Source organism: Palaemon carinicauda, chromosome 35 (genome assembly GCF_036898095.1).
Source record: "Palaemon carinicauda isolate YSFRI2023 chromosome 35, ASM3689809v2, whole genome shotgun sequence".
Classification (NCBI taxonomy): domain Eukaryota; kingdom Metazoa; phylum Arthropoda; class Malacostraca; order Decapoda; family Palaemonidae; genus Palaemon; species Palaemon carinicauda.
The window spans coordinates 27563400-27576223 of record NC_090759.1 but is presented as its reverse complement, the minus strand read 5'-3'; the positions used below and the strand labels follow the sequence as shown (position 1 = coordinate 27576223).

Genomic DNA, 12824 nt, shown 5'->3' with positions numbered 1-12824 from the left:
GATCCTAGCAGACTCGGAGTCGACCCTTCTTCGGCACCGAGACAGGCTTCTGGATCTTTGCCAGGATCTGGGGATCGTGGTAAACCTTGAGAAGTCCTCTCTGCAGCCGTCCCAACGACTGGTTTATCTAGGCATGCTAATAGACACCAATCTCCACAAAGCCTTTCCATCAGACGACCGGATAGCAAGGCTGAGGAGGGTGGCGGAACCCTTCCTCAGGCGAAAAGAACTCCCCGCCCAATCGTGGTTGCGTCTCTTAGGCCACCTATCCTCTCTGGCCCGTCTGGTTCCAAACAGCCGCCTCAGGATGAGATCCCTTCAATGGCGGCTCAAGTCCCGGTGGAATCAAGGATCCGATTCCCCGGACATTCGGATCCCAATGGGGTCTCTGGAACAGACGGACTTGCGGTGGTGGCTGGCCGACGAGAACCTACGGAAGGGACTGAGTCTTCTCGTCCTCCCCCCGGAATTGACTCTGTTTTCGGACGCGTCAAAAGAAGGGTTGGGGGCGCACGTTCTGAACCAGAGGGCTTCAGGCCTTTGGTCAGAATCAGAAAAGTGCCTACACATCAACCTGCTAGAATTGAAGGCCATCTTTCTGGCTCTTCAGCAGTTCCAACGGTCCCTGGCGGGTCACTCCGTGGTGGTGATGAGCGACAACACCACGGTAGTGGCTTATATCAACAAGCAGGGAGGCACTTTTTCGCAACAGCTATCCCATCTTGCAGTAGAGACTCTGAGGTGGACCGAAACCCACTCGATAACACTATCAGCTCGCTTCATTCCTGGCAAGAGGAATGTGCTCGCCGACAGTCTGAGCAGGGCTTCGCAGATAGTGAGTACCGAGTGGTCTTTGGATCCTCAGATAGCCAACAAAGTCCTGACTTTGTGGGGTTCCCCGACTGTGGACTTGTTCGCGACAGCCTTGAACTTCAAGCTGCCCCTGTACTGCTCACCAGTCCCGGACCCCAAGGCACTCTGGCAAGATGCTTTCCAGCAACGGTGGGACAACATCGACGTGTACGCCTTCCCACCATTCTGTCTGATGAGAAGGGTGCTCAACAGGACCAGACTATCGGTCAACTGTTCCATGACTCTGGTAGCTCCGCTATGGCATCACGCGGAATGGTTTCCGGACCTTCTGCAACTCCTGACGGAACTCCCAAGGGAGCTTCCTCCACGACACGAGCTTCTCAGACAACCCCACTCCGGCGTCCCTCACAGGGCCGTAGCCTCGCTTCGGCTTCACGCCTGGAGACTATCCAGCGTCTCCTCGCGGAGAGAGGCTTTTCGCAACAGGTTGCGGAGAGAATGTCTCGGCACCTGCGAAGGTCCTCTGAGGGAGTCTACCAAGCAAAGTGGAGAGTCTTTTGTGGTTGGTGTCGTGGAAGGGGTATCTCTCCACTCGATGCCACTATTCCAGCAATAGCGGACTTCCTCGTGTATCTGCGAGAAGAAATGCGCCTTTCTGTCTCGGCAGTGAAAGGCTATCGCTCAGCCTTAAGCTTGGCCTTCAGATTGAAGGGCGTGGATATTTCTTCATCGCTAGAACTCTCTTTACTCATACGTAGCTATGAGCTTAGCTGCCCCAGTCGGAAGTGAGACCCCCTCCTTGGAACGTGGTTCGAGTCCTCAGGTCTCTTAAGAGACCTCCCTTCGAGCCATTACGCCAGGCCTCTGATCGCCACCTGTCTTGGAAGACGGCTTTCCTACTCGCCTTGGCTTCGGCCAAGCGAGTTAGTGAACTTCATGGTCTCTCGTACGACATCGCCCATTCAAGGGGATGGGGGGAGGTAACGTTCAGGTTCGTCCCTGAGTTTGTGGCCAAGACTCAGAATCCTGGAGTGCCGGATCCTCGGTTTGACTCTTTCAGGATCGCGAGTCTCCGTTCTGTAACAAACGACCCAGACCAGCTGCTACTATGTCCAGTGAGGTGTCTGGGGCACTACTTGAAGAGAACGACTGCAGTCCGTCCTCATGTGCGAGCTTTGTTTGTGAGCACAGGCAGGACAAAGAGGAGGGTCACCAGGAACACCATCTCAGCTTGGATTCGAAGGGTTATCCACCATGCCCTGAATCCTGACCCTCCTCCGTCACGTCGCCCTCGGGCCCACGATGTCAGGGGTATTGCTACATCCCTGGCCTTCAAGAGAAACTTCTCTGTGACGCAGGTACTTCAAGCTGGGGTCTGGAAGCGTCAAACGACCTTCACAGCCCACTACCTGCAAGACGTGACCCACAGGAGCCTCGATACGTTTTCTATCGGCCCTGTGGTGGCTGCACAACAGCTGGTCTAACCTCAGGCTCCTTTTTGGACAAGTAGCAGTAGGTTGAGGGCGTTGTTACCCAGTCTTAGTCTGCGTGAATGAAAGAGTATGTCTGACCCTTACTTCTTTCTTCATTCTCCCCTCTCTTGGGGAAGCAGCATCCTGGTCCTCGCATAGCTGACCTCGACCTCTGCAGGTAACCCATGCTTCTTTGTGCTCCTAGTATTAAGCTTAATACTGTTGCGTCTCCCATACCCTGACGAGGTGGTATGGGGAACGTCCTATCCTAGAATTCCTATCTGAAGGTCTCAAGGTCAACTTCATAGGACGAGTCACACTCTCCTCCTCACACTGCTTATGTAGGCCACTCGTTCCTAGCGATGCTAGGAACTTGTGAGGTACAGGGGCTCCCTCTCTCTAGTGCTGCTCACTGAGGGATCGAGCCCCCGGGCAAGCCGAAGTCAGTAAGGCTGGGGACTTTCCACCCTTCCTAAGGGGTAAGTCACCCTCTGTAAATAGCGTGGTTTGTATTTCGGTTACGGAACAAATGACAAATTCGAAGATAATTTGAATTTTTCCTAACCATACAAACCTTAGCTATTTACACATATGTGCCCGCCATCCCTGACCCCCAAGTCAAGTCCTACCTCTAAGTGAAGTGAAGCAAGTCACCGGTGTGTGGAGGGGGGAGGGGTAGCAAGCTACCCTTCCCCACCCCCCACTAACTAGCGCGGGGGTAATTAACCCTCGTTAAAACTATTGGCTCGTCATTTCAGCTGCGCTAAAAGGTAAACCCTCTGTAAATAGCTAAGGTTTGTATGGTTAGGAAAAATACAAATTATCTTCGAATTTGTCATTTTTGTAGAATATAGGTAGACTGATTATATGGCATGTGGTTTCAAGGCTTTGCCAGATTTTTGTATTTGCCAGACTTTGAGAGGTCACATTTTACCATTATACCTCTACCACACTTATAAACATATTTTTTTACTAAATAATATAATAATTTAAAAAATATTGTATGAAAATTTAATAATTCAATGAAATTCTTAACTGGGATGATAGAATATTAAAACTGTGTGCATGTACCATATTTGTCTGCTGATTTCTTATGCTGTATGTAATGCAGTTACGGTAGTCAGTCTTTAATCAACTTGATTTATAGTAAAATTACTTAAATTAATTAGGGTTATGTTTAAAATGTTTATTTATTCCAACGTGGATACGAACTTCAGAGTAATTCATATGTGGTTACTTCTAGTTTCATTTTCTATAGCCAGACATCATGCTGCGTTGCTAGGGAACTGCTATATGATGCACTTTGCTCGTTCAAAGTGCTTACCCACAACGCTTCTAGCCGGGAAGGTCAGACTTGCATTCTTTCTCTTCTGCAATTAGACAACCACATTGCCTACTTGATACCCTTATAGTGATTATGTCTTTGACACTTTGTCACTTATGTACTTTTATTATTTGTGAGTTATGAGCGTGTGCCTTTTGACATTACGTCGAATTTGATGTGTTTCTGCCCTGGCCGAGATGGTTGCCCCTGTGATACATTTATGAGCCGGGTAGAAATGGATTTACTCCCAATTTGTCCTTCATGTAGAGGTAAAAGATGTTCTGTGGAATCACCATGCAAGTATTGTAGGGAGTGGTCATCCTCCCAGTGGGAGAGATATCGTTCTTACTGTAAGAAATGATCTTAAAGAGATCATTCCCCTCCTTCGCCTTCTGTTAGCAATGAGAAAGAAGGGTAAATTGGGTTCAGCTGCGCATGTTATCTCCCCTCCAAGTTCTTCGTGTCAGGAACCCTCTGAGGTTTCAGTCATGGAGCACAACTGCTGTAATCTTGTCAACATCACCCAGTGTTAATAATGTTCTTATTGCGGATCTCATGGCTACGGCTGCTGTGCCCCCCTAAGTCTGATCCTATAGATGCATAGGTCCCTGATTATTCTGTAATGTCTAGATCTCCTTTCCCCCCCTACTAGTGCGTTGAGAGGAGATTTACATATATCAGATCATGCAGATAAGATGTTTCCCACTATAGAAGTGTCTCCCATCAAACTGAAAATATCTCCTCGTTCCCAGCAGAAACTTGAAGTAGAGCCTGTCATTTCCCTCTGTAGTCAGTCTGCTGTATTGAAAGACCCTTATTACCAATCTCCAGCTCGAAAAAAATAAGCAAGACCTGTCTTATGCCAGGAGTCCTTGGCAGAGGTCTCCTCAAAAGAGTTCACGGGGCAAATTAAAAGATTTGTCATCTCTTTATGCGGGTGGTCGGACCGCTTCGACTGTATCACCCCCACAACATTTGGCAATGGCTATATGCTCAAAACAGGCCTCTCCTTCTAAGCCTAATAATGCTGTGAAGTTTAGTGTAACAAATCCTCCTTTACCAAGAATTTCAGCTAAGAATACAGCTCGGCCGAATGTTCAGATTAACAATTATGAACGGGTCGCTGTGTCTGAATGTGATGACGCCTTTTCTGCATGCGTGTGAACCTACCCCTCTGCAGCTTGAGCAGGCAGTTCTAAGCAAGTTGTCACCCCTAAGCATCATGACTTCACTATACGTGTCGCCATTTTGATGCGTGAGGGTATTCCTATGCGTCATACTGTTGCTAGAATTAATGTGATTATACGACCACCAAGTTGTAGAGGTCGTGGTAAAAGTTCCCCCCGTCGTTTCATAATTCCCCCGGAGTTATATAAACTTTCGGCTAGGAAGGAGCATGATAAAACCGTATCCTACGCTAATAAGAACCCTGTCTTACGCCGATATCAACTTACTGACCTACAGTACTAGCGCTCAGTCTGACATTCATGATGATGATAATGCACTTTCCACGGAATGTCTTTTTTTCAGAAAATTCTTTGCAGGTACAGAATATGGATAAGGAGTGCAGAAAGTTTCCCCCCTTCCCAAGGATCACTCCCCCATATGACACAGATGAAAGAAGTAGCGGCAGATGTAGATGTGTTTCTCGCCGTAGGCGTTCTAAATGGCAGAGCTGAGAATTCTTTCTCCTTATAAATCTAGCTCTAAGAGAGACTTCAATACCTCCACCTCACGGTCAGGTGATAGAGGCGAACATTCTTACGACAGGAGTGAACTACATTTCTCCCACTTCTTTTCCGTCTCCTTTTCTCATTACAATAGGAATGACTCAAGGGAGAGTTAAGAGCTCTACTACCTTTAAAATGGAATGACCTAATCTAGACATTATTACTATTGATGACTCCGGAGAGCCTCATTGCACTCGCGAGCACAAGCTTGGCTGATATACCCTCCTTGAGGTCCCAGTTGCTAGCTCTGAAGCTCGCACTTGATGAAGCTTATGAGCCTCACCTGCCATTTTAGGGGTTTCGATGACCCTCCCTAGCGCACACTGCTAACAGACAGTGCACTATTGAAGCAACCTTTCTGCAGTCTTAAATCCGTAGACTCTGGTTTGACATGGGTCTTTCAAATCTGACGAAGGACAAGCTAGAGTTTCTGAATACTCAAGTCCGCGTAGCAGAAAGGCAAGTAGATCTTCAAAACTTCCTCCGTTAACGCTGTCACGCCAGAAATGTTTTTATGTTCACTATGGTGCCTTTGAAAGTCCTCTTCCCATTGAGGCTGATGTGGCTAATCTAGTCCCATCAGTACCTACGGAAAAATTACCTAATCTCCCCACAATAATTTCAAGGCCTGAACTAGCTAACATGGAGATAGCAGCTTTGTCAGCAATACAAACATGCTTGTGGATAGACCATTGGTTTGAGCGTGCTTTTGCTTTGCAGTTTCACAGGACCTTAAGAGTGAACATGTGTACAGTATGAACAGTTCAAGAAACTATCTAGATCTGGTGGTAAAGCCACAGAGTTCTTCCTTCATCAGAATGTCTTCGTTTGGGGAAATTGCGTTCTCAAGAGGCGCGACGGTGTCTTAGCCGGATGCTTTATACAGTTGTCCCTTAGATACGCTTTGACCCCAAGGAATTCGGACCTAGTCAACTCCCCCTCCCTTTGTCCATTCTCAGATGTGGCGAAGGGTTGGGACAAAGTCCTATTTTAAGCAGATAAGCTGCACCGACATTGCCCACTCCTTAGAGACAACCCAAGAACTCACCTTTTAGGTCAGCCCCTACCCCCAACAGAGATGACCTCTCCCTCCAACGGATGCAGACCAACCTGGGAGGGAGAACCCTTTAGTTGGATACGAAATCCCTCCAGTCGAAAAGGGCGAGGTAGTAGAAGTTCACGCTAGGTAGGGCATGCCCCCAGCCTACCACCAGTAGAGGGATGCCCACAATGCTCTTGGAAAAGGTCGCGGGACTTAGGGGCTGAACCTTGGAGAGTAAAAATCCTTCATTCAGGATACCGGATCCCCTTCCTAGACTGTCAGCCGCCTCTGATCAGGAATCTGACCATACAACAATACTATTCAAAAGGATTAGCAAAAGACCTACTCTTGTCAGAATAAGTCTCCAAGTTGATAAAGAAGCAGTGAAGGAAGTCTCAAAAAACTCTCCAGGCTTCCTCAGCAATCTATTCCTGGTAGAAAGGCTGACGGGAGGTTGGAGACCTGTCTTAGACCTCTCCCTCTCAAACCTCTATTTTACGGACAAGGTTCAAGATGGAGACCCGAACCTCCGTTCTCCAGGCCATCAAGAAGAACAACTACCATCTGACCATAGACCTGAATGATGCATATTTTAAGGTCCCCATCCATCTTGTGCATCTAGGAAGTACCTAAGGTTTCCCTTACGAGACAAACTACTGAAACACAGACCTATTGCTGGATCTATGCAAGGAGTTAGGCATCTAATTGAACCTGCAAAGTTCAGCCTTGTTCCCAAGCAGTTCATCAAGTATCTAGGCATGGACATAGATATAGACTCAGTTCAAGCCAAAGCCTTTCCTTCAGCAGACAGAATAGCAAGGTTCAGGATATTGGCAACAACCCTTCTGAAAGGGAACATCCTTCCTGCTCTGACTTGGCAGAAGGTGCTAGGTCATCTCTCCTTGTTAGAGAAACTTGTTCCTCTGGGGAGGTCATATCTGCGCTTAGTGGTCATAAGCTTCAGACCACCCTTCTGCAAGTACCTCAGGAGATAATAAAGGACCTCCTGTGGTGGATGGACGAGGAGAACCTGTTACTGGGAATCCTCCTTCAGGTTCTTACGCCACAGCTCATGCTGTTCACAGATGCATCTTGCCAGGGATGGGATGCTCAGCTCAGGAAGAAGCAATCTTAGGCCTATGGTCATAAGAGGACAAGACCTTCCACATAAACTTCCTGGAAATAAAAGCAGTACAACTAATGTTACTCCACTATGCAAAGACTCTGAAAGGGCACTCTGTGGTGTTGAGTGACAACTCCACAGTAGTGACCTACATCTCCAAACAAGGAGGCGTAGTCTCTGCTGCTATGCAATCTAGCAGTAGAGATAATCAAGTGGACACAGTCCCAGGGGATCTCTCTCGGCAAGGTTTATCCGCGGGAAGAACATCATTGCAGACTATCTGAGTACTTCTCTCTGGTTATGATTCAATTTCCCTTTAACTACACATACACCAAATAGTCTGGCCTCTTCTTTACAGATTCTCCTCTGTCCTCATACACCTGACAACACTGAGATTGCCAAACAGTTCTTGTTTACCCATGGAGTTAATTGCTGAGAGGCTACTTTCCTCTTGGGAAGGGTAGAAGAGAGACTTTAGTTATGGCAAGCAGCTCTTCTAGGAGGACGACACTCCAAAATCAAACCCTTGTCTCTAGTCTTGGGAAGTGCCATAGCCTCTGTACCATGGCCTTCCACTGTCTTGGATTAGAGTTCTCTTGCTTGGGGGTACATTTGGGCACACTATTCAATCTAATTTCTCTTCCTCTTGTTTTTTAAAAGATTTTAAAGTTTATATAGGAAATATTTATCTTAATGTTGTTACTGCTCTTAAAATATTTCATTTTTCCTTGTTTCCTTTCCTCACTAGGCTATTTTCCTTATTGGCTCCCCTAGGCTTATAACATCTGCTTTCTAACTAGGATTGTAGCTTAGCAAGTAATAATAATAATAGGGGTGAAAAGACTTGTGACTTTGTGGGGTTCCCCTTATCTGGCCATGTTCGTCACCCACCTAAATCACAAACTCCCGGTGTATTGGTCCCCAGTCCCAGACCAAGATGCAGTGAAGGAAGATGCATTTCAACACCTGTGTGACTGTCAAGACTTTTATGCTTTTCCACCGTTCTGTCTGATGAGTCAGAGTCAGAACATTCAAGGGAGTCAGAGTAATGCTAGTGGCCCCAAAGTGACCAGCAGCAGAGTGGTATTCAGACCTGCTGAAAATTCTTGCAAAGGTACCATGAAAACTACCAGAATGGTCAAACCTACTACACCAACCCCGCATAAGAAAATTCCATGATGCAATTCATTGCCTGACCCTTCATGGTTGGAGACTACCCAGCATCTCCGAAAGAAGGGCTTTTCAAGACCAGCTGCGAAGCAACCTTCCGGATATCTCCTTAAGTCTTCTGCAGTAGCGTACCAGGTAAAATGGAAAAGCTTCCATGACTGGTGTCATACAGGGAATGGTGCTCCTCTCAAAGCCACTATTCTCCTGATTGCAGACTTTTTTGTGTTCCCGAGGAACAAGAAGGCCCTTTCAGTCACTGCGGTAAAAGGCTATCGCTCAAGCCTTGAGCCAAGTTTATAAACTGACAGGACTGTATTTCTTTGAAGAGAGACTTTAATTATTGTAAGCAGCTTTTCTAGGAGGACTCTTAACACTAAAACAATTGTTCTCTAGTCTTGGGTAATGCTATAGCCTCTTCCATTGTCTTGGGTTAGATTTCTCTTGCTGGAGGGTATACTCTGGCACAGTTGTGAGCAACTGGTACAGGAGCTATTGCGCATTTGCTCAAATTTAGGTTCAAGGTTTAGTTTTGTGTATTGCTCTCCCTGTTTGATATAAAATTTATTTTTCTTTTCTCTATTTCTTTCACTGAATACATGTAGAAGAAATCCTACTTTTTTTCTTAGCTTTTCTTCATAGTAAGACTCATTTCAGTAATGATGATGAGCTAGTTGCCAAGCTTGTAAGCAAATGAAACATACTACCATTAGAAAAGATGCAACCGATTAACTTTAGCTGAAACATCACCAACAATATTGAGCCAGAAGAATTAATTGTACAATAGGAAATGCCTCTATATAAGAAAACCAAGGCTGCTTAAGAGCCCTTACTGCAGCAAATACTGTAGAGGGATATAAGGATCCATACTACAAATTCGAGCTTATGCCTCACAATCTGGGTGTCTAAAGTAAAGACTATGAATGTGGAAATGCAAGTTTGGCAGCAGAAGACTCTAAAGCAATTGAAGTATTTGAGGCTGTGCGAGAGGATTTAGACTCTTAGAAGGTGCAGTGAACATTCAGAACCCTTACTGAATGGAACACTAATACCACTGCACCTGACATGAAAAATCAGGGCATGGTTAGCAACCTGGCAGTTAAGATAAGAATTAACTCTGTGGTGTTCTGAGATCAAACAAGGAAGTTAAACAACTGAGAGCTTTGAAGCCCATCACTGTCTAAACTTGTCTGGTTAAGTCCGTATCAGAGAATGGTGCAGTGTGTCACATTCATCATCATCCTTACCATAAACAATTAGTCTAGTCATCTTTGGATTTCTCTCTGAACTATACGTTAGTTCCATTAGCACTCAAACTTGAAAAATACTTTCACTATGAGGAACAGTGAAACAATCACATTCTTCACAATAGTAATTTAAATCACAGTACTATCCCTGTGTAGTAATTACTAACAGATCCTGAGGAAGATAACTTGCCATGCAATAAAACTTAACACAATCTAAAAGTCTACATTAAGTTGATCTGATGTTAACAGAGAAACTGAAATAACAAAAGAGGCCCAGGCCCTTCTTGCGCTTTACTTACTATTTAAATTTTAGGGATGAATATTGATAAACAGCTTCTGGAGAAGAAGCAATATGAATATCAGGGAAGGTTCATAAAAATGATGGCTATTTTTATTTTGTTGTGCTAGTTTTTTTTTTTTTTTATATTGCATTACCTTTTTTATTTGATTTTGAGAATTTAAGGCGTACGAGACTTTAGTGCTGGAACCTATTTGGGTTATTGCCTTGCATCAATTATGATCATTCAAGACCACAGATCGGGTCATATTGGGGTTCAATCAATTTAGGAAAACATGAATAGAGGAGGCTTTCATAAACAAATTATACCCGAGGGGATGGCTTTACACAGACTAGATTCTCTCAAGTTTACAAGGACACCCTTAAGTATCATTATGTGATGTTACCAAGAAAATGCCCTCAGAAAAATGATACTCTGTTCGGCACACATACTTGGCACCTGCTCCTTTGCTACACACTCTGGGCCTATGAGGAAGACTTGTCTGCCCTTGAGTCATCTTTTCCCAAGGGTCCATTACACCTGCGTGGCTGTGCCTGATCATGATTGGTTGCTCCTCCCGATAGCTCCTAAAGAACCATTCGGGAGAGGATTTAGTGACACCTATGCCCACGCTGACCTGTAACAGACTTTTTGTGAGTTCCAAACTAGCATATTGGTTATTCTTTGACACAGGTAAAAAGAAACGTTGGCACTTGAACAGGGCAGCCATAACCATCAAGATCCCGATCAGTTCAGATATATGCATCCCAAAAACTTTCTTTATGCTTAGTTGTGCCCTAATGCAGAAAAGACTTGATTTTATTTGGAATTGACAAGTGATATTTTGTGGTAGCAGGACATTTTTAAAGGATTAAGGGAATACCCTGATGCAGCGATAATTTAAATGTCTGGCAAACTAAAATACGTGTTTGATATAAAAAAAACTACTAATCAGGTTATTTAATTTTTTTTTTTTTCATAATTGTGCCCAGATTTAGATGTCCCAAACCATTTAATTCCAGAAAATCTGTGCTTATATATTTTTTTACTGCTGAATGCAGTGGGCAATTTTGTTTTTACATGAAAGTAAAGCCATAGGAAGAAGAGTTTTTCACTAAGACTGAAAATGAACACATTGATGTTTGCATTTGCTATATTATGATTTAAGTTACAAGAAACGTGTTTTGCAGGAGTTTGAATGCAGTGAAGCTGGGGAGATTTCCGGTGACTGGGCTCTTTACTTCAGGTCAGGGGGCCAGCTGCAGAGTTTCATTACAACTCTTGCAAGAACATGGAATAGCATTTCTCAGGTACTGTAGTGTTGATATTGTGGTTTTATGGCATATAATATTTCCCTTAAGAAGAATCTTGTTAAAGATTGAAATTAATCAGTAAAAATTCAATGTAATGTATTATTATTATTATTATTATTGTTTGCTAAAGGTGCTGGAGAGGTAGAAGGTGTCATTGGGAAGTATGGCATACCAGGTGAAAATGAGAGTGGTGAGAGACTGGTAGATATGTGTGTTGAGCAAGAGATGGTGATGAGTTCTAGCTTTTTCAAAAAGAAGATAAAAACAAGTATACATGGGTAAGAGTGGCAAATAGAAGAGTGGTAGAAAGGGCGTTAATGGAATATGTGTTGATAACTAAAAGAATGTTTGGAAGATTGAAAGATGTGCACGTATTTAGGGGTATGGCTAACGGTATGTCTGATAATTTTTTGGTGGAAGGAAAATTAGTTGTAACAAAAGAAGTATGTAAGCAGAGTAGAGTTTATACATAGGGAGTAAAGTGTGTGTTAGGATAGGAAATGAATGGAGTGAGTGGTTTCTAAGGAGAGTGGGACTGACAGGGATGTGTGATGCTGCCATGATTGTTCAATTTGTTTGTTGATGGAGAGGGGAATGTTCGTGTGCTTGGTTGAGGATTGAAATTGATTGATGAGTGATCATGAATGAGGAGAATCAGTTGTTGTTTGCGGATGATACAGTATTTATTGCAAATTTGGAGGAGAAGCTGGGTTGATTAGTGACAAAATTTTGGAGGGTGTGTGAGAGAAGGAAGTCGAGAGTTAATGTGAGTAAGATTATAAGATGCACGAAAATGGAGGGTGGTGCTAGGTTGAAAGTCATGTTGAATGCAGGGTGACTTGAGGAAGTAGATCAGTTAAAGTACTAAGAATCTTTTGTTGCTGCAAATGTTGGAGTGAAAGCAGATGTACGTTAGAGAGTGAATGAAGAATGTAATGTTAGGGGCAGTGAAGGGGAGTGGTAAAAAATAGAGGGTCAGGAATGAATGTAGAAAGTTTTGTATGAGGAAGTGATTGTACCAACTGTGATGTATGGATCAGAGTTGTGGGGAATGAAAGTGATGGAGAGATATAAATCAAATGTGGCTGGTAGGAATGAAGTAGTGAGTGTGAGAATGGGTGTAAGAAATGAATTAGCTGCTAGAGTATATATGAATGTGTTGAGATGATTTGCCCATGTAGTGAGAATGGGAAATGGCCGTCTGCTGAAGAAGGTGATGAATGCAAGAGTTGATGAGAGATGAACAAGAGGAAGGCCAAGGTTTGGGTGGATGGATGGAGTGGAGAAAGCTAGGTGATAGGAGGATAGATGTAAG

The 12824-nt window shown here is 44.3% G+C and overlaps 1 protein-coding gene across 3 annotated transcripts in view; it reads left to right on the top strand.

The window, feature by feature from the left end:
• Positions 1 to 12824, top strand: part of prd1 (pruning defect 1) — a 145249-nt gene that overhangs the window by 125238 nt on the left and 7187 nt on the right. For all 3 annotated transcript variants that reach the window (XM_068358854.1, XM_068358855.1, XM_068358853.1), the window contains one exon: positions 11387 to 11506. In XM_068358854.1, coding sequence (XP_068214955.1) covers positions 11387 to 11506 — 120 coding nt within the window. The remainder of the gene's footprint in view (positions 1 to 11386; positions 11507 to 12824) is intronic.